General features: G+C 49.5%; 1 protein-coding gene across 1 annotated transcript in view; it reads right to left on the reverse strand.

The window, feature by feature from the left end:
• Nucleotides 1-26372, reverse strand: part of CRACDL (CRACD like) — a 45602-nt gene that overhangs the window by 13577 nt on the left and 5653 nt on the right. Inside the window, exons 2-6 of the mRNA XM_032653036.1 lie at nucleotides 25356-25524; nucleotides 18313-18448; nucleotides 17789-17962; nucleotides 11815-12000; nucleotides 6455-8027 (exon numbers count right to left, since the gene is read on the reverse strand). Of these exons, the coding sequence (XP_032508927.1) occupies nucleotides 6455-8027; nucleotides 11815-12000; nucleotides 17789-17962; nucleotides 18313-18448; nucleotides 25356-25524 (2238 nt within the window). The remainder of the gene's footprint in view (nucleotides 1-6454; nucleotides 8028-11814; nucleotides 12001-17788; nucleotides 17963-18312; nucleotides 18449-25355; nucleotides 25525-26372) is intronic.

Here is a 26372-nt window from a genome sequence, read left to right on the forward strand (position 1 = left end):
GACAAGTGGCTCATTCTGACCAGAAAAGATGCCCAGTCTTTATTGTGGACTGAAAATTTCTAATTGCAAGCCAACATGCGTTTTTGTGATTTTTAAAAAAGGATTGCTGTGCCTATATATCAACATTGATGTAGCTATGACTGCAATGGCCATGGGAAAAGAGCTGGGATGAATCTGTTAGTGTGGTTCCTTGTGTGTGTGTGTGTGTGTGTGTGTGTGTGTGTGTGTGTGTGTGTGTGTGTGAGATTAGAGAGGTTCAGAGGTGGGTGAAAAGGAGGCTACTACCTATTTTTTGTGCCATTTAAAAGATTATTTTAAAATTTACATATAGTGAAATGCATCTTTTCTGTCGTACTATGAGTCGTCCTATGAGTTCTATGAGTTTGAACACATGCTTAGATTCTTCCAACAACCATCACAAATGGGTTGCAGAACAATGTCAACACCCCACAAAATTCCCTGGTACTACCCCTTTGTAGTCAGACCCCACCTCTACTCCCAAACCCTGACACCTGCTGATCTGCTCTGTCTCTGTATTGTTGCCTCTTTCAGACATCATATAAATGGAATAATACACTTGATAATCTTTTGAGACTGGCTACTTTCACTTAGCATATGCATTTAAGATCCATCCGTTATCGTGTGTGTCAACAGTTCATTCCTTTTTACTGCTGACTCATATTCCATTGTGTGGGTTGTTTATCCACTGGCCAGTTGAGGGTTATTTGGGTCGTGTCTAGTTTTTGGTGATTATGAATAACGCTGCTATAAACATTTGTGTTCTTGGTTAACCTAAGTTTCCCTTTATCTAGGATAAACACCTAGAAGTGGGATTGGTGGGCTATAAGGTAAGTGTACTTTTAATTTTGTAAGAAGCTGCCAATTTCCAAAGTGACTGTACCAGGGACTCCCCTGGTGGTCCAGTGGCTGAGACTCCACGCTCCCCATGCACGGGGCCCGGGTTTGATCCCCGGTCAGGGAACTAGATCCCACATGCATGCCGCAACTAAGAGTCCACATGCCCCAACTAAGGAGGCTGCTGGCTGCAATAAGACCTGGCACAGCCAAATAAATAAATAAATAATAATAAAAACAAAAACAAACTGACTGTGCTGTTGTGCATTTCCACTAGCAATGAGTGAGAATTCCAGCTGTCCTGCAAGCCCTGGGCACACGGTATTATCAGCATTTTTAATTTCAGCCATTCTAACATGGCTAAAATGAGATACTAATGTGATAGTATCTCATTATGGGTTTTTATTGGTGTTTCTCTAAGGGTTAATGATGATGAATATCTTTCATGTGCTTACCTGCCATCTGTATATTCTCTCTGGTGAAATAACTATTCATATCTTTTGCCCATTTTCTAATGTATTTTTTGGTTTTGTACTGTTGAGTTTTGAGGATACTTTATATATTTTAGATACCGGTCCTTCACTGGATATATGGTTTGCAGATATTTTCTCATAACGCATAGCTTGGGGGTCTTTGGCAGAGCAAAAGTTTTAAACTCTTAAGTCCAATTCATCAATTTTTCCTTTCATGGACTATGCTTTGATGTCAAGTCTAAGAACTCTTTGCCTAGTCCTATGCTCCAAAAATTTTTTTCCTAAGTTCCTACAAGTTTTATAGTTTCATTTTACCTTTTAAAAAAATATATTTATTTATTTGGGTGCACCAGGTCTTAGCTGCAGCTTGTGGGATCTAGTTCCCTGACCAGGGATTGAACCCGGGCCCCCTGCATTGGGAGCACAGAGTCTTAGCCACTGGACCACCAGGAAAGTCCCCTCATTTTACTTGTACGTCAGTGAATCCTTTGAGTTAATTTCTGTATATGATGTGAGACTTTGGTCAAAGTTCACGTTTTTGCATATGGATGTTCACATGCTCCACAACCATTTGTTGAAAAGGTGAAGTAAAACCAAACGATATGGCCACATTTTTTACAAGGGTGCAAAAGTAATTTGCCCGAGCTCCGTGGATCTGTAAATTTGTTTTTCCAAAATGTAGGAAGTTTTCAGTCATTATTTCTTCAGGTATTTTTTTCTATTCAAATCTATTTCTCCTCTTCTCTTGGACTCCTATGACATGAATGTTAGACTTTTTAATATTGTTGCTCAGGCCCCCAAGGCTTTTTTAAAAATCTTTTTTTCTCTTTGTGTTCAGGATGTTTTCTATCGATCTATCTTTAAGTTCACTGACCCTTTCTTCTATCATCTCCATTCTCCTAGTGAACTCTTCCAGTGAATTTTTAATTTCTGTTATATTTTCCTGTTCTAAAATTTCTCTTTGGCTTTTAAAAATAGCTTCTATTTGTTTACAGAGAATCTTCCCATTTGTTTCAAGAGTGTTCACCCTTACATCTTGGAACCGTGCTATAACAGTTGCTTTAACATCTTTTTCTAATAATTCCAACCTTTGGATCATCTCAGGGTTGATGCTTGCTGATTGCCTCTTTCTTTGAGAATTCTTTTGGTTTTCATGGTACTCTGTAGGTTGAATAATTTTGGTTTGTATCCTAGACATTTTGAATATTATGTTGAGACTTGGTCCTGTTAAAATTCTCAAAGGTTCTTCTGTGCTGATCTGCGGGTGCATCTCAGGGCCAAACCCAGGATTTCATACCTGTATGTGAAGGACCCTTCTCAGGTGTTTCCCTTCTGTGGTTTTTCACACCCCAAGATTCTCTGGCTAGAAAGCCGGGATTCAGCCTCTGCGTTGCTCTGCACTCTTACGACCGGGACCACCTGAGGGGCAGAGTGGTGAGGGAAGGGAGCCTGCAGGACCACCAGCACAACTGTTGAGGGGGTGTGGCTTCACTACGGGCTCTGCTACGGGGGTGTCCTAGCCGAGGAGAGTGATCGCACTGGGAGGCAAGCGAGGATGAGCGGATGTATACGGTCTGAGGAGCACTGGAAAGGCAGGGAAATGGAGGCCCAGGGTGTGGACCACACTTGCCAGGAAGGGACCATGAGGGTATGGATAAGGCTAAAAAGAAAGGCAGGTGTGAACAAAGTTGCTTTTCTTTAAGAATAAAAGACCTGTATATATATATATACAAAAAAAAAAAAAAAAACAACCAACACAAAATCCCACCAAACTCCTTGTATTCTACTCAAATGAACTTGAACACGCTGAAATAACTTTGTTGTTAGAGACGGTGACAGTCTTTTCGAGCTCATTTCCTCCAGAAAATCTCCCTGCCATCCAAAGAAAGATGGGAATCTACCTACTGTCACCGCCACCTGCCTCCCCAGGCCCCTAAGCTCGCGGACAGCAAGGCTGGCGTTCTCTTCCTGACCACCTTTTAGGGCCAGCACAGTGCAGTGTGCGTGGCAGGAGTACATGGATGTTTGTTGGAAGAACGAATATGCATGCATGAGTGAGGACTGGCTCCAGGACCTGGCGTGCCACTGGCACCAGCCTGGTCTGGAGGGAATGAGCATGGACTAGAGGCAGAGGCTGGTGATCAAATGAGGCCCCTGGTGAGAACAGTGCTTTGTCTAGCTACTCTCCAAAATATCCAACAAATGTCTACCACTACATAGAAAATAAAATACACACACACACACACACACACACACACACACACACACACACAGGAGACTAGAAGGCAGGCCAACAGGGATAACATCCAGAGAGTGGACCTACGGACGACTACTTTTTTCTATACGTTTTGTGTATTTCACCATTTTTCCTGTTCCAATTCTCATTCTGTGCGCGGGAAGCTGCTTCCAGACTGGTGATTTAGACTCTGGGACGGATTGGCCCAACAGGAGGATGGGGACTGTCTGCACACATGAACAGGGCTGATAACCCAGGGCCATTCGCCTCCTATGGCAAGTGAGCAGACTGACTGGTCTCCTTTGCATCAACGAGCACACAGCGACCACCCCAAGGTGCCCTGTGAGGCTCAGCCGGTCAGCAAGCTGGGCTCCCCTGTTTATTGCCAACAACCATCTTATCCTCCCCGAATCCCACACCCCCGGGGTTTTTCCATCTTCAGGGAAGGAAGACAGGGTGTAGGGGACAGGTGGGGGAAGAAGCAGGAGTGCTGGGACAACGTAGATGGAGTCCCGGAGATGGAACTGCGCCCACCTGGGACACCTCCATAACCCAACTTTATGGTGCACACCCCTGGAAGGGGGGCAGGGGAGATGGCAGCCCATCTGGGAGCTCTGGATAAAAGCGCCTGCCACCACAAGATAATAAACAGCAATAATTAGGCCTTCCTGGAAAACTGGGTAATACTATTATTACAACGTTTTATTATCTGTATGTTTTACATGAATTTAATTGCCTTCAGCTGCTATAATTTGGGAGCCATGAGGGCGAGAGCAGAAATAATAACGAATTGAACCACAAGCAGACCCAGGGTCTGGGGAAGGGGTGGAGGCTGCTTCACTCATGGGCTCTGGGAGCCTGGGGCTCTGAGATTCTGCTCTGCCCTGCAGGAGACAGCCCTCAGACCCCACAGTCCCAGGGGGCACCAGACAGCAGCCCCAGCCTGCCTGGCTCTCGTCCCTCAAATACCATCCACCCTGGGAGGGTCGGTTCCCAAGAGAATGTAAGAATTATCTCCTCTCTTTGCATCGAAATGAAAATCACTACCCTTGCCCCCTAAAGCAACCTAGATTCTTCCACTCCAGAATTCATCTGAGTCAGTTACTTCTGTGGCTTAGGGAGTGCTAAGTCGGACAACACAACTCTCTTATATTTAAGCAAAGCCATTAATAAATATTATATTGTACTTTACAAATCAAAAGAAAAAACAGAAGCTCTCTAACTACAGACCATTCCAGCCAGCTGACAGTGAACAAAGCCTGACTCTCACAGCTTAAGCTGAGGAAGTTATAAATTATCAACGTGTCAAGCTTCGCCCTCTGAAGCTTCTTTTCCAGATCTGACCGTGAAGCTGAGTATCCTGTCTTTAAGTTCTGTTCATTCAGCAAGAGAGACATCTTCAATTCTAGCCCACGAAGGCGGCTGGTGCTGACGTCAGGGTTTTATCTACACCCTCCTCCGTCCTGGCTATTTCAATGGCGTTTTGAATCACTCTGCAACAGCTTCAATAAGCTGGAAATTTGCAGAGTGGACAATCAGCTACAGCTTGAACCTCCCCCAAAGTTCCCTCACTGATGACCCTGATGTAGCGGCAGCAGCAACAGCAAATCGCAGCAGAGCCAAGGGGCCTGGATCAGGGAGGCTGCACGTGTAGGCTCTTCTGGGGGCGTTTTCCCGAAACTTCTCCCTGGAATCGCCTGCATCTTTGGGTATCGCCTTAAGAATTGAGCCCTTTATACACTGCACTTTTACTAACTTCCTAGGAAGAAGACACAAAAGACTAGAACGTCTTTAAACCTGTCTTTGTGTGTGTGCTTCGTCCTCCTTTTAGGGTGTGGGGTCCCTGAGAGAACTGGGTTCTACTTCCTCTCTGTCCCACAATGCAGTGATTAAACAGAGTCCTGAACTTAGAGCAGCCACTTAAAATATCCTGAAAGGTGTGCTGTTTTATAAAATCTGCCATGGAAAATTTCTCCTTAGTGCTCCCATCACACCCACACACACACCCACACACCCACCCCCCACACACACACACACACACATGACTTGCATGTCTAATTCCATTTTGGTACACTGACTTCCATCAATAAAAGAAACCAGCAACGAGAGATTCTTTAGCTCCACTGAAAATACCTGTTTCCAACAGATTCCATCTGAAACACTATATAGAGTGACAAATGTCACAGACAGAGAAAGGTCACCTATTTTGTCTCTGCTCATTTTAAAAGACAGTTGCTTTACAAGATTCTTACATTCTGTCCCAATCTTAACACCATCTCCCTTTCTGGACAGTTCAAGCCCACCGGATGAAGAACTCAGATTTTACAAAGACTCAGGACTCCGACAGAGGGGACTCTTCCTGTGTGAGGCTGGGCCCTGTGAGCCTGATTATTATTAAACAGGATGAAATTCTTCCTTTGGGGGAAAGGTCGGAACGATGCTAAGTGACAGTGGAGCCAGATGCTTCATTTATAACCAAGAACCAGGTGAGGCCCCAGGAGGGCCTCCACCCATGAGAGCACACATTGCCCAGGAAGGATACCCCTTCTGGAGGAAAAAGCATCTGAGTGATCCACTGAGAGGCCCAGCTCCTCTTGGAAGACGCTGCAAAACGAGTTTCTACATTTTCCTGACTTTTCAGAACTTACACAAAACCTTGATATTTGTTTCCCTTCCCCAGTCTCTATTCCTAACTCTTGATCAAACATGTTGGTGGTACCAACAGGAAGTTTGACTTTTCCTCCAGTGCCCCGGCAAGGTTTTTACCCAATGCGTTTATATATCAATACCTTGCCGGACGTCCAGCAAGACATTCCAACTGACCTGATTTCCCCACGGCCCTGACCCTTCGCGAACACCCTCCCCAGGCTGCGCCACGTGGGCCTCTTACCAGCTGCCCTGTGGGGCGACTTCCTCTCTGCCGCCTGGCTCTCCTTCCTGGGGTCGGCGGACGGCCCTACCTTCTCGGGGTCCCGGGGGCTGGCGTCGGGGGGCGCGGGCAGCTGGGGGAGGGTGAGGGTCTGCAGTAGCGGCTTCCTGGGCAGGGGCGGCTTGGAGCTGAGCTGCTCGGTGGACCGGGTCTTCGCCTTCCCGGGCTCGTTGGGAGACCTGGCGCCTCGGGCGGCGGGGCCCGTCCCGGGCGGACCCTTGTCGTTCCTGGAGAGCAAGGTCAGCCCTCCTTTCTCCAGCCTGACCTCCGCGCTGTACCTCTTGATTCCCCTCCCCTCCGGGCAGGGCGCTTCTCTGTGTTTGAAGGACAGAGACGTGGAGCGGAGCTTGACCGGAAAGGGGCTTCCGTTCCCGCCCGCGGGCCTCTCCCGGGCGGCTGGGCCGGGGTCCGCGGTGGCCGCGTCTGGAGAGCCGCGCTCGGCCGGGGCGGGCGGCTTCCGAGGGCCGGGCTTCGGGCCCTGGGGCTCGGCGGGCGCCGGGAGGTCCTCGAGGGCGGCCTCACTCTTCCAGGCCGGACCGCTCCTGAGAAGCGGCAGCCGGACGTGGGGGCCTCGGGGCTCCAGCAGGCGGCCCCCCGCGCGTGGCCACTCGCGGCCCGACGACACCGAGAACTTTTTGGCGGCCCGCGCCTCGCGGCCTCCTCGCTCCATCTTGCGCTCCGGCGCCGCCGCCTCCGTGGGGGATCCCTCCCGCTCGGCCCTGGGGGGCTCCGGGGTCGCCGCCTCCTGGTCCAGGGATCGGGGTGCGGGCGCCTCTGCAGGCGACTCCGAGGCAGGCGGTGAGGGGGCCGCGCCGAGGCTCGCGTTCGCTGTCGCAGCCGAGGCCTTGTGCTTCAAGCAGCTCTTGGGGGCCGGCGGGCTGGGGGCCGGGGCTGCTGGCCCTGCGCCCTCGGGACCCGGAGCGTCCAGGGTCAGTCGCACCTCCTTAGGACCGGTGTGGTCTGGCCCGTCGGGACCAGGGGGCATCTCCCAGGTGGCTACGGGTCCGGGCTCGGGAGGGGTCGTGTCCCCCTCGGGGATGCAGGGAGATAATCGACCCTCGACGTTTCCCGAAGCACAAACCACCTCGTCTGCTGTGTCCCCGCCGGGGGGACACCGGGTTTCCAGGGACAGCTCCTCCCTTGGGTTTTCGCTGTCGGGATTAGGGTGAGGGTGCGGGGAGCCTTCTGGGCAAGACGGGGACTCCGAGCGGGGGTGTGGGCTCGACACGGGCTCTGTGACCTCCATGACCTCCGGCGTGGCCAAACGGCTGGAGGGGTTCTCCCCCGGGGGGTTCTCATCCTCGGTGCTAGCGGTGAGCGCCGGGCAGTGCTGCAGGCGCGCCCGCCGCGCACGGGGCCCCACAGGTGGCAGCATGGTCGCCTGCCCCCGAGGCTCAGCGCCTCTGTCCTGTCCCCCCTCCTGCTGCCCAGAACTGGGCTTCTCCTCCGTGCTGACTTTGGGTAGCGGCTTCTCGTCGTATTCCTCCTCCTCTGGGGTACACGTCAGATCGCTCAGGGATTCGGACTGCGCTCTCTAAGAGGAATAAAGTGGACAAAAGACAGCATCATTAGGACGAATATTAGGAAGCCTGTGGCCTCCCCATCTTGTTCAAGGTTTAATTAGGTTTAAGGGAAGCAGAATGTCTCTAAAGCTGGCACTCAAGTGGACATTCACACACAGCTGTCTTTTCTTAATCCTCCCTTGCTGGTCTGTTTGGAATCTTGCCTCCCAAGTTCAGCTTTCAGCAGAACTGCAGCCGCTATGCCCCTAAAATAAACGTTGCCTGAGGCTCTCGAGGCCAAGCTAGAAACCAGTGGACACTGCTCTACAGAGCGAAGCAAAGGGAAGGGGACCAGCATCGGCAGGGTCTGCCATGCTCTGTGCTCCACATGGTTACCTCACTAACTCCCTGATTGGCTCCAGTGAAGAGAGGATTATTATTTCCTGCTTGCACCTGGAGAACTGGGAACTCAGAGAGGTCCCTGCCTTGGCCAAGGCTGAGCTAATAAGTGGCCCAGGGGCAAAGCTGTTGCCCTCTCTGACCCCCTGTGCTGCCTCAGAGCCAGTGTCCCCTGCCAATTCCTTCTCTCTGCAGGGATGCACCCTCATAGCAAAGGCAGAGGCTGCTTTGCCTAAAACATGATTCCTACCATCCCACCACGGTCAACAGCAAACCACAGCTGACAGGGTAACGCCCAAACTTCTCAGCTAAATTTGAAGTCTTATATTCTGCCGTTTTCTTTTATTTTTTTTTGTCATTTTTATTTTATGCTGGAGTATAGCTGATTTACAATGTTGTGTGAGTTTCAGGCGTACAGCAAAGTGATTTAGTTATACATATATTCTTTTTCAGATTCTCAGGTGGGGGAGGGATAAATTAGGAGGCTGGGATTAACATATACACACCACTATCCATAAAATAGACAATCTATTCTGACGTTTTAAATGGTCTCTCCCACTCCCTGCTCAGGTCAAGCCAAGCCCCTGCCATTTTATGTGCCAGACTCTGGGCCTGAGTGACTGGCCGGCTGCCCTCCAGCCCACACCTCCAGGGCTCCACTAGCACCCCCAGAGCTATCTCTGATCCCACTCCTATAGGAGGCTTTGCCTGGCTTGGCAGCAAGTCACGGCCTCGTGCTATTCTTCTTCCGAAAGGTCTCTGGAATCTAGATTTGGTCTACTTCCTCCCCACCATCCACAAAGTCAGTTCTTGCCCTCTTAGGAAGGAAAGGAGATCAAGGTGGTCATGATTCATTCACAAGCAAATGTGAAAATGACCGAAAGGCTGAGGGCACCGAGGCTGGTGTTTTTGAAAAGTTCCTGATTTCAGACCTGTCTTTAGACTTTAGAGAGTCACCCAGGCTTCGGCACAAGGGCAGTGCCCTCCTTCCTTCTTTTTAGCAAACACCCAGGGGAGCGTTTGCCATAGGTTATTGTTGTTGTTGTTATTTTACCATTCTCCAGTTGATCTGCTTGCTAACACAACATAACTGGGATGTTTGTGACGACACCCGAGCTAGCTTTGCCAAGATGCGCAACCCTACTCCTCTGGATTCCGAAAGGGGAAGATGTGAAATCCCCAGAAGAATTTTCAAAAGCTGCAGGTTCCTCAGGTGTGACTGGTCTTTTGTTACTACAGGAAATCCTTGATGTGGAAACCCCTTTAGGATGGTGGCTCATGTCTTCAAACTACTGGAACCCACATTAGGTCAAGATAAAGCTGAGGAGCAGGCCAGGCTTGAGCACATCCAGCTTGAGCCACTGGCAGCTCCGAGGGGTTATGGTGCGAGGCCGGGCAGAAGGAAGGCTGGCATGGAGCGTGCGCTCCAGAGGGTGCCCCCCCCCACCCCCGCCCACCGATGCTGAGCAGAGGCTTTGCAGGGAACAAAGCGGCGCCTACCCGAGCCTGGGCTCTCTGGCCAGGACAGGAAGGATGCGGATACCCGCTCCACCTCCGCCACCCACACCTTGCCTCCTGCTCTGGGCCCTCAGAGCAGCTTCACCCCCTGGAACCCTCCCGAGGAACTGGAAGCAGGGGACCCACTGCTCAGCCCGCACCCAGATGGAGACTCTAGCATGGCTGCCTGCTCATCTACTTCCTCTCGCCAGAAAGAACGTGTCTCTGGGCAGCACGCACATCATCTACGGGCAGAGGATGGCCAGATGGGCAGTGCCGGTGCGGAGAGGAAGCATCTGTTTCTGACACCTGGGACTTGTTGGCAGCTCTGCCAGCCAGGCGACCTCGGGCTAGTCATCTAATCACGCTGCTCCCAACAGAACAGAGTTAATAATATTCCCTCTCCTGGCACTGCCTGGGCTGGGATGAGGACCAGCTGGGGTGGTGAGATGTCAGTATAAACATTTACGGGCGTTCCACTTCTACTGCGCCAGAGCCACGCACAGGGCACGGTTCTGAGCAGCAGGGTAACAAACATGCTGAGACAACCAAAAACTATGCTGGCCTTTCGCGCGTTCCTCTTCCCCAACCCCTGCTTTGGCAGGGGCAGACGGATCCAGCCAAATGCAGCCCTGAATATGTTTTTCAAACTCGTAATAAATATCACAATCTTGACAGCCAAGGTTTTTTGTTTGCTCGTTTTCCTGTGCAAGATGGGATTTTTGGTCTATGAGCATCTCCTTCTCAGCCCCGTCATTCTCTGTGGCCAGGCGGACCCCACAGCCCGCTTCTCAGCTCCTCTGGGGATGAGGCATTGCAGGCACCAGTGGGCAGCGGAGAAGGTGACAACCCTACATGGACCTCGAGCCCCTGGTCCCGTGAAGCCAAAGCACTGCACGAGCGAGTTCTCAGCTCCCAGAGGGACGAGCCGATGACTGCCCGGGCAGCATGCCAAAGAGGGGTCTGTCCTTACAGGGGCACCACCCCTGTGCTGCTAAGTAGGTCCTCGCCCCAGGCAATGTCCATTCTAGCTGTTCAGCTTCTCCCTTGGTCATTCACGCGTTTGTTCATCCATTCACGCATTCAACTAACGTCCACGAAATGTCAGCTCTGTGACTAGCGTCGCCCCAGGGCTAGAAGTACAGTCTGCTCACGGACAACTGGCAATAAACAAGTGAGCACCTCCATTTACAAAGGTCACGTCCGTGTATAGCCAGTGCTGTGGAGGAAGTGCCCATGGTGATGGGCAGGTGGGCTGCTTTCCACAGGACGTTCCTGAGGGCCTCGGAACCCATCCCCCAAGGGCTGAGCAGGAGACACAGCCGGTCCCAAGGCCTGGGGTGGGAGGCAGCTTGGTGAGGGAGGCCGCTTGGTGAGTGCCAGAAGCAGAAGGGAGGCCACAGCGTGCTGAGTGAGGATGGAAGGAGGTGGGCAGGGCCCAGCTGTGCCAGGTCTGCAGTGTGGACATCACACTGAAGACAGTGGGAAGGTAGGGGACCCAAGGCGCAGAGCAGGTTCTTGGTAAGCATTGCAGAATGAAGACCGAATGAATGAGTGCTTAGGAGGGGAGGGGCATATCTGAGTTAGGTTGAAACCATGAGCACCCCCAGCTCCTGCGGCATGGTCATGGTCCCACAGCCCTCGCGGGGGCGGGGCTCGAGGTCCATGTAGGGTTGTCACCTTCTCCACTGCCCAGTGGTGCCTGCAATGAATGCCTCATCCCCAGAGGAGCTGAGAAGCGGGCTGTGGGGTCCGCCTGGCCAGAGAATGACGGAGCTGAGAAAGAGATGCTCGTAGACCAACATCCCCTCCCTCCTTCCCTCAAGACAAGATGGTGGGGTGTTGATAAGGTACCCTGGACCAGCTTGGCACTTCGCGTAGGGGGACCCACCCACCCCGCCCACCCCGCCCCTGCCCGGTTACCGAGGACAGACGCCGCATTTTGCTGCACCGCTGGTTGCGGGGTTTGACCAGGAGCTTGTGCTTGGCCGCAGAGTTGTCCAGGCAGGAGGAGAATTCTGGGGGATAATCGAAATCAGCCACGGGTGCCACGCTGCTGTCCGAGGTCCTGGGGGAGACGGAGGTGTCGCTCACTTGCCTGGAGAAGAGCTGGTCAGGAGACTGTGGCCGGGACGAGGAAACCACACAGACCTTCAGGGCACAAGGAACACACAGGCCAGGCCGTCAGCTTCCCCGAGGAAACAGTACAGCCGGCACATCAAGCTCCCCTTTCACCGGGCTCATCTCTGGGCTGGGGGTTTGAAGTGTCGAGCCAAACCCTGCAGGCCCATCACTCATTTCCAAGAACCTGAGTCCTAGGTGCTCTGTAGCCAGTAACTCTGCCTTCGCCCACCCACAGCAGCTGCACAGGTGCTTCAGACAACTGCTACTTTCTCCCATGACACCGACCAGCCCAATTCCTCCAAGGGCGGAGTCAGGCTTGGCCCTGTCTCTGGAAGCCATGGGGGGGTGGCTCAAGGGTGTGATTTCACAGGCTGGGGCACAGCCCATGCCAAGCCCTGCTCTCAGCATCCCATCATTGCTCACTCTAGGGCTCTGTATCTTCACGCCTTCTCTTGGGACAATCTGGCTGTAAGTTACCCCTGTTAAGTCTCAAATATTTTACTAGTTCATACCTCGGCAGGAAGTAACTGAAAGGCAGCAAAGGGCAAAAGTGTTGCCTGGGAGGAAGGGGTTGGGGGGAGTCACGTGGAAGAGTGATGGTAACACCGGGTTCTCCTGAAAAGACACTTATCAGTATAAAGTAGCAGACAGGCACCCACCGTGCACCCGGGGGAGCAAGGTGCAGAGGGAGACCTTGGGAGGGGCGGGGCTTTAGTGACAACCCTGCCACCTGCAAACAAACACAGCTTTCTGTTCCAGCATGGTGCTCAATATTAGTGTCAAGTTCACATTTTTTCCCGAAGTGTTTTATTTTCCAGTTTCTTTTACTAAGCGTCTTAACCACGTTTAAGTGTACAGTTCATTGGTATTAGATACATTTATGTCATTGTGCATCCATCACCACCCCACCACCTCCAGGACTTTTCCTCTTGTAAAACTAAAGCTCCGTGCCCATTAAACACTAAGTCCCCGATCCCTCTCCCCCAAGCCACGGCACCCACCCTTCTGCTTCCTGTCGCTATGAACTTGACTAAGTACCTCGTATAAGTGGAATCGTACAATACTCGTCCTTTCGTGCCTGGCTCAGTTCACTTAGCGTAATGTCTTTGAGGTTCATCCGTCTTGTAGCCTGTGTCAGAATTTCCTTCCTCTTCAAGGCTGAGTAATATTCCACTGTGGGTATATACCACACTTTGTGTGTCCACTCATCCAGCCCAAGACACTTGGGCTGCTTTCACGCTTTAACTACTATGTGTAATGCTGCTACGAACGTGGGTGTACAAATATCTCTGGGAGAAACTGCTTTCAGTTCTTTTGGGTCCATACCCAGAAATGAAATCACTAGATCATAAAGTGATTTTATGTTTAATTTTTCAAGGCATACTGATTTCCACAGTGGCTGCACCATTTTACAATCCCACCAACAGGGCGCAGGGTACCAACATCTGTCTTCATGTTCTCTCCAACACTTGTTATTTTCTGTCTTCTTTTTTTTCTTTTTAACAGTAGCCATTGGAATGGGTGTGAGGTGGTGCATTGCTTACATTTTAAGCTGAGACCATACTTTTATGCACTGCACGATGATTTAGTAAGTGCCCTCCTCAGGAAGGAAGCGGTGACAAGAAGACACAGGAGTGAGGGGCTCCCAGGGGCCCGGGTGCATCTCGCTCAGGGTCTTTCCCACAACCCTGGGCCACACAGGAGCACGTGCTCAGCAGCCTCCCCCACCAAACTAGAGGAGAAAACGGAAGAAAGACGCTGTTCGCAAGCGCGCCACTGGCGCGGGGACCACCCGCTGCAGAGGAACGCATTTTCCCTGTTAACATAAAGTCCCTTGTATTTTCCAGTGCAAGTACAAGGCTTATTCCTGTCGATGGGGAGAAGACAATCACCAAAATGAGAGGAAAAATGGTTCTAAGTGAACATAATCTCTTTTAGTTCTGTGGTTTTAGCGACTGGGGTTCTTACGGGAATAAAAGAAAGATTATTTTGAAAATAAACCACAGGACACCTGGCCACGACTCCCTCTGTGCCTGTGGCTTTGGCTCTCACTGTTGTAGCTGATGACTCAGGAGGCCCCCTGCAACTGGACGGGAGACACCTTCCCCAGAGAGCCCTCCTTATAAGGTCACAGCAGGATGGGTCCATTTCACAATCATACAAAATCGTCATTTTCACCCCTGTCTGGAGGGACAGTGGATATCCACACTTGGTGAGATTTGGGGTTTTGTTTTTCTTACTGCCTGGGACTCAGGAGAGCAGACAAGATGAGCTGCTTTGCAAACGCAGTGACTCCACAAATGAGGACGAATTCTCCTTCTGTGACAACGTGGGCCTTGGGTCGCCCCTCTATAAACCCAAAGGACAAACATTCCCTGCCTACTCTCCACCTGGCTCCCCCTGCATTTGCACTGCCTGAGCGGATGGTCCACTCTGACCCTGAGGCTGGGGGCCTGGGGAGGAGTGGAATGTCCCTGACACTGGACAAGGGCCTCTGTCCCCAGACAACCCTGCACTGGCCGTCACGGCTGGTCTTCCCTATAGGGAACCAGACTCTCGCTTCTCTCTGAGCTGTCGTCCAGAGAGTCCTTGGGGCCTGGAAACACCAACACCTTCCCGATCGAGGAGAACCAAGTTCCGTCTCTGATCAGTGAAGCAACCACTGATGGGGTGGGGTGGGGTCTGGAGGAGGAGGAAAAGCTGACCTGCATTTTTATCTGCGGGCTGGCGGCATCTGGAGCTCACGTTTGCATTGCTTGCTCCCAGCCCCCCAATTTTCCTGGAGTCTGTGCTTCTGGATGATTCTGGAAGTGGATGATTTAAGAGTCTAACAAGTGGCCCTTTGTTGGGGGAAAATTATGGCTCAAAGAGCCCTGAGGAAGCAGCCTGGAATTCAGAGGCTTCTGTGGGGTGACCCTGGACACAGGGTCCTGGACACCCTGACAGACAGCTGCTTTACCACATTTGTCCTCAAAAAGAGAGGCCCTGCCACTGGGGGAGGTCGGGGGAGGGTGGCTCATGGGGAATGGGCCCCAGACACAGGGCAGGGGTGGCGGGCAGGCTGGGGGAAGCAGGGCAGGCACTGACCTCCCTGATCCCATTCAACTGTCTCCCAGGTCCCCCGAGGACACAGACCCAGAGGTGAGGGATCCAGCCCGCGGCCTCACCCACAGCAGGAGGCCTCGCCTTCTTTTGCCATCAGAGCTGTACCGTCTCCCCTGTTGTCTTTCCTTGTCATCCAGAGCAAATCAGACCTGCCAGTTTGCCACCTCGACCCCTTGTTTCCTACTTAATGGTCGGAAACCTAGATTAGGACCTCTTAGATGTAATTCTACCTTAAACATCACTAAAGAGATTTCCTCAGTCGTTACCTCACGTGGTAATGAGATTTTTAAAATAATTCCGTGTATTTCCTGAAAAACTCATCCCGTCAGAAAATGTCACCTTGGCAGTGTCATCAAATACTTGTTAATGAAGACCTTTCTTCGTAATAATCTTAAGTTCTCTGTCAAGCATATGGGCCTGTGTAAGGCGTCACACAGGAAAAAACCCAACCGCCTGCAATCCCATCCTTTTGGGGTTTAACGTGCCATCATATCAAATACCATGTGTTACATAAATGCATTTTAAAGGGTGCTTTGTCTCCCCCTCTCGATCGGCCCCCTGTGCCCAGAAAACTATCAAGGCACAAAATATGATCACGGTGTCTTCAAAAACCGCGATGACAAAGATGATAGTTTTTAAGTCTTAAAGGCTCAAATTTTGGTTTCCGATGAAGCTAGTGGATTGTTCCTACTACCCAATACTTGATAAATTCTCAGAACATTTTTTTAAGATAACATCACTACCAAAGGAGGGGTGTTGAAAAGGACAAGGTCAGCCCTGCCCAGTATGAGTGGCTCCCAGCCAGCGGACTGCGGAATTTGTGCATCACCGTGCTTTGCGGCTTTGGGGGCTGGGCTCACTCCTTAATCCTTAACAGATTTAGAAGCTACCCGCTCTCCTGTACCGTCTGTCCCAGCTAAACGCAGAGAACCACGACGCCGGGAGGGTCAGAGAACTGTGGGGTGGAATGAGGGTGAGTCAGTCAACAATGGCTCGCCAGACACATCCCCCCAACCACGCAGCCTGAAACACACAAAGTCACATCCACTCCTGAGGCTGTGGCCACTAAGCTGCCAAGATGTGAGTGTCACGTGGTGATGACACCTTAACATGGCCATCAGACTGTCCACTTGCCCCTCCAGTATTTTAAGGTGCTAAGGGGTGCAGGGTGGGCTTGGAGTCCAGGCAATGGGCCAAATCTTCCTCCTTGTCTTCTCTGCTTTCTCCTCGAGGTGGGAGAGCAGGTGTGGGTGCCCTACTGCCCTCTGATCTGCTCGCAGAGCAAGCAGGGACAGGTTGACCCTAGGGCAGAATTCTGGAGAGAGGCATTCTCTGGCCTTCTGTGCAGGAACCCGCACCTGGGCGTGTTCACTCTCAGCTACACCACAGCTCTTCCTCTGCCTTTATCCGTGGGGCTCTGGGAACCCACAACGGCAAACAAGTCAGGTAAATACTCCTCCTCCTGCCTTTGCAGGGGGGCTTCTGAACGTCCAAGTGGAAGTGACGGCTGAATGTGTTTCAGAGCAGCACGGAACCTGCGGGACTTGCCTGAGGATGGCCCTCGACCAGGGCACAGGGACCCTCCAAGGACACACAGGGCAGAGGTGTGGCTATATACGTAATGGGTCGTAACACGGATGACTCCAACTCCATCCACCCCACAGCAAGGCTTGTCTACAAGGGGGAAATGATCAGCTGTTTCATCACTTATGTACTCATGTAACATAAATGATATGAATTTTATCACTGAGCCCACTGTATGGGCTCAAAATGGCAGCACCACGAGCTATGTTGTTTATACTAGGGGTCTCCAACCCCAACCTGGTCGCGGATCGGTACCGGTCCAAGGCCAGTTAGGAACCGGGCCACACAGCAGGAGGCGAGTGGCAGCGGGTGGGCGAGTGAAGCTCCATTTGCTGTTCCCCATCGCGCACACTACCCGCTGGAACTATCCCCCGCTTCCCCTACCCCGCCACATCCCCCTCCTCGGCCCCGGTCCGTGGAAAAGCTGTCTTCCATGAAACCAGTCCCCGGTGCCAAAAAGGTTGGGGACCGCTGGTATACACACAAAAAAGTTCAATTCTTCCTCTTGGATTCCAAAGGGGGTGGGGGACTTCTGGGATCAGTTCCCCGCCCTGCTGAGGTCAGAGACACCTCTCCTGCTTGTCAAACTTTCCCTGCTGCCCTGTCTACCAGCGCCACGCCTCACATTTCTACCCCTAAGCTAACAAGTTCTCAGAGTCCCAAACTCAGATGCAGGAGCCTAGACTAAGTCATATATGTTACCACTCCCTTCTCCCTCCAGCCAAATGTCATGATGACAGAAAACAGATTCAAAGCCGTTTTCCTTCTTTTAGATGAGATGCCTGGTCTGGTCATCTGCTCAGGCAGGAAAAATGAGGTATAGGGTTGATTGTATCAGCCCTCTATCCACCATGGAAAATGTTCTCCAAACCATATCTCCTAAAGAGACCTGAATTTCTGCTCAAAGAATGAAAACAAATACAGTCCAAGGCCTGACAGTGGGTTCCAGTGACCTGGCTAGAATCCCTCCTGGCTGCACTGAGCATGACCCAGCACGGGAGTCTAAGGGGAACACACACAGGGGCCACCGGAGTCCCCGACAGCCCTATGTGGCAGGCGCGGATGGAGTCGAGGTGGTGCAGGCTACACTTGCCTTTATGGTGGTGCCAGGGCCGATGTCGTGCAGCAAGGACATCTCTGGGGGGCTCCTGGGCAGACCGTCGTCCTCAGAGCTCATGCCAGCATCATCTCCCCGCCTGGCCGGAAGGCCCCCCGGAGGAGGTGGCGGCCCCATTTTCACATTACACTGTATTTTTAACTAGATCGGAATAAAGAACATTTGCTGTTGTTTTCGTCAGCAACTTTTCTCAACAAATGCTCCCACTGCAATTCATTCATTCAAGAGATATTTTCAGCACCCTTGCCTGGGGCAGGGAACTGAACTGCGAGTCTGCCACCAGCTCTGCCGCTGTCATCTTGAAAATGAGTGGCTATAACTGAGAATGAGGTATGGTCCAATTGTAACTAACTGGGTGAGTCTTGGGAGAGCTGCGACGTGCATGCAATTGGGCTTTAAAATAGATCAAGTAAACCCAGCAGAAATCATCTTAAGACTTCCCAATGCCTACCTGACATACGTACCCAGTGTCGCCACGGGGAAAAGTTTACCTGCAAAGCTTTAATCCGGTCACACACATTTTCTTGGGAAAAGACCCGCACCGGCCGAGGAGGGTCCTGTCCCGACTCAGGAATGAAAATACTGTCGTGTGAGAGGGCCCGGCTGCCCAGCGTGCCCCTTGACTCCCTAGGACGAAAGAAGCACTGTGACCCTCGGCTGGTGCCGGGGGGCTTGGGATGGGGCTAAGGGCACATGCTACAACAAGCCTTCAGCTGCATTTATTTTTTTTAACTGCTTACGACTTTGGTTCATCCTGTCAAATACCACGGTCAATTATTAGGAGCTTTGTAGAGATAGGGATTTTTCTAACAGATCTGAAGGTTATGTGAATTCTTTTCGTTAAGGGAAAAACCAAGGTCTGACGAGGTGTGAGGTCTAGGACAGCAGGCCTGCAGAGAGGAAGGGTTGGCAGGGGGCCTGGGCTGCCTGGCAGGCTGTGCAGACTGTCCTGGGTGCCCAGGGAGGGTGAGGTCGTTCCTTGTGGGCAAACATGCAGCCCCTCGGTGGGCTGGAGACCGTGTTTGCACAGCAGGCTGAGGGCTTGCCAGACGGAGGCATCCTTACAACGTGGTCCAAAACACACACGTCCACGGCTGGGTTTGAAAAGAATTGCGATGTGCAAAGCCACATCCTCATCTCATTACCTGATGTGATCTGTGCAACCCAGCCTGTGTGCCAAGGTCCTGGGGTGGAGATGGCGGCCCCTTCTGGCATCACCATCCCAAGCCCCTTCCCCAGCCCCGAGCTCAAGGCTCCAATTTGGAACTGAACCCACAGGACATTCACAAAACGTGCTAAGAGGATGTGGGAGCTATCGTCAGATTTTCCTAGCGGCGCTGGCAGCCTGAACAATAGGTGGAAGGAGGTGACTGAGACACGATGATGAAGGAAGGAAAGCCTGTCCGAAGACGCTGCCACCTTCTGCACCAACAGCCCTTCCCCCACCCCAGCCCTGGGCATCCTGTCCTTTGTGAGGCATTAGGGACTCCTGGGTGTGACCCCGCCCCATGTTGGTTAGTGATGCTTTCTAGCTTCCTTCCAGCCGCTAGAGTAAGTTTGCAAGTGGGGAACCCACAGCTCACGTATGTCCTCACATTTCTGGGAGAGAGTGAGGCCGAGTGAAAGAACCAGGAGGGCCTCCTGCTAATGGCAGCTGTTGTCACAAAGATCATATGCACACCTGGGCTTCCCTCCCACAGCGGGCAGCCCATGGCCACACCCTCTGGAAACCATAATCACTGCCCAAACACCTCCACTCTGGGTGTAACTAGAATTCAAGACAGTGTGAAAAGGCCGCTGCAAAGACACAAAATGCTATATGCTCAAGGCCATTGACTACAGCATCATTTATAGATGCGAAAGACTGGAAACAGCCCACATGTCCCTCAGCAGGTACCTGAATAAACTATGGGACGTGATATACTAGAGGCTCTGCAGCTGACCAAAGGGGTGAGGGGCAACCCTGTGTGCGGGCAGCACCAGACTCTACTAAGTGAAAAATAAAAACGGAGTGCAGACAGTGCTGTGTTAGCTCTGTGTGGGAAAGGGGGTATGAACACATACAAACATATGTGTGTTTGCATATATTTTTAAAAAATAAAAATAGAAAGATAAGGAGCCAATGAATAAAAATAGCCTCCTTTAGGGCTTCCCTGGTGGCGCAGTGGTTGAGAGTCCGCCTGCCGATGCAGGGGACAGGGGTTCGTGCCCCGGTCCGGGAAGATCCCATGTGCCGCGGAGCGGCTGGGCCCGTGAGCCGTGGCCGCTGAGCCTGCGCGTGCGGAGCCTGTGCTCCGCGACGGGAGAGGCCACAGCAGTGAGAGGCCCGCGTACCGCGGAAAAAAAAAAAAGTCTCCTTTAAGGGGAAGGATAGAACAAGACGAGACTCAGGGTACCAAGGTTTCTACTTATACTTACAATGTTGTCTTTGAAAGTATGAAAACATTTTGCATCGTTAAAAGACAAAATCAAACAAAAAAGGAAATCAGCCTCTAAAACTAGAAAACAAACAGAAGGAAACAAGTCTAATTTTATATCAGGTTGTCAGCATAAACACAGAGAAAAAAATGATTTCAAGTGACTTTAACTTGACATCCAAGTGACTTTTGACTCTACATCTGTAATAGGATAAATTCTAAGAACAAAAAGCACAAAGACAGCAAATTGTACTTGGTAGTCTTAGGAGCGATATTGGTTAAAAAAAACAGCGCAGAACAATCTTTATAGTATGTAACCTCCGTGTGGGAAAGGGGGAAATGAAATTATTATAAGTACATTAAATGATGAAGAAAATAAATAATTTTGTTAGTATCATTAGGAACCAAGATTTCCAGTAAAAGAGAAAAGTGAATTCAAACAAAGAATCAACAAGTCTGTCTAAATAAATTTGAACTGGAAACACCAGTGAATTAATGATTTATTTTTCTCTTAAAAAAAACATATTTCCTAGCTACATCTACTGGAAAGGTCTAGAAGCAATGACAGCCAACTAACAATCATCAGCCCTGGCAGGCAGACTGTGGTTGCTAAAAACCATTTCACACTAAAAGGAAATGGCTGATTACAGGTCTACGGCAGGAAATGTACAAACTAACTTGGGATTTCCCATCATGCAAGAAAGCAAAGACCCTTCCAGAGACAAATGGGGTCATGTCAAAAGAACCAGGAGCTAATCTGAAGTGACTCTCAGTAGAATAGGATGGGACAGTGTGAGCATAAAAATGAACAGAGACTGTCATGGGTTAGGGCACATCAAATACATGAAAATCCATGCATTCACAATGACAGTCAAGAAAAAAAAGAAAAGCAAAAAATAAAACTCAGTTTTGGAAGTTTGCTAGGGTACCAGGTCATTACTCTGAAGGTAGATGGATAAAAAGAGAACCAAGCATTACCCTGCTTTTCCTGTACAACTTGTATTTCAGAGCAACCAAGGAATTGATGAAGGAAAGGTCTTCTGCATAGATGAACGCCAGCTAGCACATATGCAGAATGAATGATCGAATTAGAAAAACCACCATTTTACAATGAAATAATGGATCTAGTAATGATCATCAGCAGGTGTAAAAACCGTCAGGTGAAGGTTCGTGGATGGATCACACTGAGAGAGACCCCCTGACCCCACCGCTCAGTCTCAGCATCACCAGAAGTGGGGCAAACAGAAAGCATGTGCCTTGTGATGAGATGTGACAGTAAGTATCCAGGACCATCTTGAATCTAAATCTAATTAAACATCTAGATCCAGCTATCATTCTACAAGAAATTCAGAGAATACGGACATGAGTTCAATCATACCAAAAGAAAGCAAATCCAGATTGTGGGATATTCTCTATCTGATCGGTGACATGAAACAAAAGCAGGAAGGGTGAAGTAAAATTGTTATAGATTAAGAGACTCAAGAAGCGTAACCCCACTGACACCATAAATGGGCATCAACTTTTTAAACCCACAGGGTTTCATGTGGTTTGTCAGCCTTAACGTACCTTGGTAAGTGGACATTTTTGCCCATGGTGATGGATGAGAAGTTGCTACAGAGTCTAGAAGGCTCACGGACTCTTCAAAGAGGCTGAAGAGTACCCTTAAATTTTTGTCTCTTATACGGTCAATTACTCTATGACACAGGAACCAAGAATATATCATGGGGAAAGGACAGTCTCTTCAATAAATAGTGTTGGGAAAACTTGGACAGCCCCATGCAGAAGAATGAAACTGGACCACTATCCTATACCATACACAAAAATCAAAATGGATTAAAGACTTGAACATAAGACCTGAAACCGTAAAACTCCTAGAAGAAAACATATGGAGTAAGCTCTTTGACATTGCTCTTGGCAATGACTTCTTGGATTTGACACCAAAAGCAATGGCAACAAAATCAAAAATAAACAAGTGGGGGCTTCCCTGGTGGCGCAGTGGCTGAGAGTCCGCCTGCCGAGGCAGGGGACGCGGGTTCGTGCCCCGGTCCGGGAAGATCCCACATGCCGCAGAGCGGCTGGGCCCGTGAGCCGTGGCCACTGGGCCTGCACATCCGGAGCCTGTGCTCCGCAACGGGAGAGGCCACAACAGTGGGAGGCCCGCGTACTGCAAAAAATAAATAAATAAATAAACAAGTGGGACTACGTCAAATTAAAAAGCTTCTGTGACACAATACTGTAAATCAACTATACTTCAATAATAATAAAAAAAAGCTTCTGCACAGCAAAGGGAACCATCAACAAAATGATAAGGCAATTTACAGAATGGGAGAAAATATTTGCAAGTCTGTATCTGGTAAGGGGTTAATATCCGAAATATTTAAAGGACTCATACAACTCAATAGCAAAAACCCAATCCAATTAAAAAATGAGAAGATCAAATTGACATTTCTCCAAAGAAGACAACAGACGGCCAACAGGTACATGAAAAGGAGCTCAACACCACTAATCATCAAAGAAATGCAAATCAAAAACAGGAGACAAAGCTTCAGATCTGTTAGAAGGGCTTTTACAAAAATGACAGGAGATAAGTGGTAGCGAGGATGTGGAGAAAAGGGAACCCTTTTGCACTGCTGGTGGGAATGTAAGTTGGGGCAGTCGCTATGGAGAACAGTATGGAGGTTCCTCAAAAAAATTTAAAATAGAACTACCATATGATCCAGCAATCTTGCTTCTGGGTATTCATCTGAAGGAAATGAAAACAGGATGTTGAAGAGATATCTGCAGTCCCATGTTCATCGCAGCGTGATTCACAACAGCCAAAACATGGAAGCAACAGAAGTGTCCATCAATGGGTGATGGATAGAGAAGACGTGGGACATATACGCAGAAGCATATTATTTAGTCATGAGAAAGGAGGACATCCTGCCATTTTCAACAACATGGATGGACCCTGAGGGACTCATGCTGAGTGAGATCAGACAGAGAACGAAAAATACTCTATGACCTCACTTCCATGTGGAATCTAAAAAAAGCCGAACTCATAGAAACAGAGTAGAAAGGTGGTTACCAGAGGCTGGGGGGTGGGGGAAATGGGGACATGTTGGTCAAAGGGTAAAAACTTCCAGCTATAAGATGAATAAGTTCTGGGGATCTACAGCACAGTGGTTATAGTTAATTATACTGGATTATATACTTGAAAATTGCTACGAGAGTAGATCTTAAGTGTTCTCACCACAGAAAAGAAACGGTAATTAGGTGACATGACGCAGGTATTAGCTAATGTTATGGTGGTAATCATGTGACAGCATGTAAGCATATTAAATCAACACGCTGTACACCTTAAAACTCCCATAACATTATATGTCAATGATCTCTCAATAAAGCTGGGAAGAAAAGAGAGAAAGCTCTTGTCTCACCTCTGCGCTGTTCTCTAAGGACATTATTTGCACTTCCCGGGTGTCATCACAACTCCACCCCAAGCTTCCGCTCCTAGCATCACTCTAGCAAACTTTCACCAGTAATTGAAGACCCGCCCCTGCCAGGTGCTGAGAATATAGAGATGAAAGGGGCACTGTCCCCACTCTCCATGGGCTCTGGTGATAGATGACGGATAGTGGACAGGTCATTTCAGCCCAGCTCACCCCTGCTGCTGTGTTCTTATTCCTTGGCTGGAGGGGCCGCTGAGTGTACTGGTCGAGAGACTGGGTGGGTAGAGGCGAGTGTTACAATGTCCCTGGGGCTGGCCCAGTGAAGACATGTAACAGTGAGCAATTAATTCTATACGATAATGTCTTGCTCCCCAAGAGTTTGGAGCTGCCTTAAAAATGCGTGTATAGCCCGTCCTCTCCACTCTTCACAAGGTCCCATGTGGGTGCCTCCTACTCCCAGCCAGCACCAGAAAAAAAAAGCAACCTGAAAGACAAAGCTCAAATCTCTCCTCTTTAGTCGTTTGGCGCCACCAAGCGGTCAGTGTAATTTCTACTCCTTTAGAAACAGGCAAGGAGACTGGTGAGGAAGGAGGGGACAGGACCCCTCACGGGGACGCTGAAGCCCAGGACCCCATCTCAGCACGGTCTGTCTCCCAATCCCAGGGTCATTATGCCTTATCCTCAAATTAAGGAGCCAATGTTGTTTAAAAGAAACAAAACCTGGCATGGCAACAAATCTGGTTTTGGTTTTGGTTTTGTTTTTTCCCTTTTACGCACAGAAATAACTGCTGGAATAACGAAAGCATGTGTATTATAACTATATTCTGATGAAGTACAAGTTACAAAAACACAGATTTCTTCCCTGGCCTTGCCCATACTTCATACCTATTGAAATATGGGTTTCTGTTCTTCCTAAAAATATTTTTGGATGATTTTTCTAAGACTGAACAGCAAGAAGCCTTCCCCCTACTCCTCTCTCTCTGCAGTGGAAAATTTTCTTATTGGGTTACTGAGGACTCAGGCTTAGAGAGACGTATTTTTCTGGTACAGTATCCAGGTCCTCAAAAGACTTTTAAGTCAAATTAAATGAGGGATTACTTCCTAATCTTGCTACTTTCAGCTGTAGGACATTGGGCAAATTTTCCGAAATTTCTCTAAAGCTTGGTTTGTTCATTTATAAAATGGTATTTCTTACCTCCTCTTTCATAGTTATGTAGACTTTATTTATTTAGTTATTTATTTTTTGCTGTACACAGGCCTCTCACTGTTGTGGCCTCTCCGGTTGCGGACGCGCAGGCTCAGCGGCCATGGCTCACGGACCCAGCTGCTCCGCGGCATGTGGGATTTTCCCGGACCGGGGCACGAACCCGTGTCCCCTGCATCGGCAGGCGGACTCTCAACCACTGCGCCACCAGGGAAGCCCTAGACTTTTAATGTATACACACCTGGCACATAGCGGGTACCTGATAATGTTCCCCTACCCCCCGCTCCAACCTTCTCCATCCCTATGTACGAAAAGACAGAAAACACCATATCTATGGAAGAACCTCCAGTGGAATTACCTAGGAGGAAAGTAAGCTCAGAAATCCACCAAGTTACCACGACAACTAGCCCAAGTATTGGGGTCCTCCTGTGACCCCTCCTGCCCCTTCGAACACACAAGCCTGAAGGATGGAAAAGGCAACTTACTCCAGCTCATCCTCTGAGTCGTAGCCCACTGGCCCTGACTCGATGGCAATGACCTCATTCTTTGCCTGGCTTTGTTTCCAGGTGCTACTTCCTGTGGAAGAAGGAGATTCCTTTCTCTTCTTCTTCCCAAAGAACTTCTTAAACGTTTTGAATTTGGACTTTTTCTTTCCTATGCAAAAAGAATGCATGTGAGTATTTACCAGACATGTATAAGATGTGCACGAGAAGGAGAAAAAGTAAGATTTCTGTCCGTGCGTCAATTATTCGCTCCTGAAAAGTCCTTTTACCACACAGAAGGTTGTGAAGCACACAGCGTACCAATTTTGCACACCTGAAAACATCTTGATTTCTGTCTATTTCGGACATTGAATAAAACAGCCAAGAAAGCTTTGGAGCATGATCACAGAATCAAGGCACAAGCAACTTCCCTCTTACTTGAAATCAACACTTTTTTAACATATCTTTCACTTCCTTGGTTCAATTTATTCCTAAAGAGTTAATTTTTTTGACGCAACCATGCTTTTTATTTCCATTACCATACATTTGTTTTGCCCAGTCTTGAATTCACACAGCACATCCTGTATGAGCAGAATCATACAGCATATACTCTTGTGTGTGGCTTCTTTCCCGCCATACACCGCTTTTGACACTTTGCATGGTGATGCGTGCATTTTGCCTTCTTCCTCTTTTTCTAAATTGCTAAGTAATATTCCACTGTATAAATGAAATCAGATTTTAATCCCTAAAATAAAAATAGTCAAAAGCAAAAATTCCTGATGAGGTAAAGCCCGTAAATGATAACCCAAATTATTTTCCAAGATAATCCTCAAGTGCTAATACATATTTATGTATATATAACTGAATCGCTTTGCTGTACCGCGGAAACTAACACAACATTGTAAATCAACTATACTTCAATAAAATAAAATTTTAAAAAATCCTCAAGTGCCCATGATTTCGGCAGCTCAGCAAAGTCCACTCCTTTCCTTCTGAATATGAGAACTAACAACAGAAGGA

This window comes from Phocoena sinus, chromosome 13 (genome assembly GCF_008692025.1).
Source record: "Phocoena sinus isolate mPhoSin1 chromosome 13, mPhoSin1.pri, whole genome shotgun sequence".
Taxonomy (NCBI): domain Eukaryota; kingdom Metazoa; phylum Chordata; class Mammalia; order Artiodactyla; family Phocoenidae; genus Phocoena; species Phocoena sinus.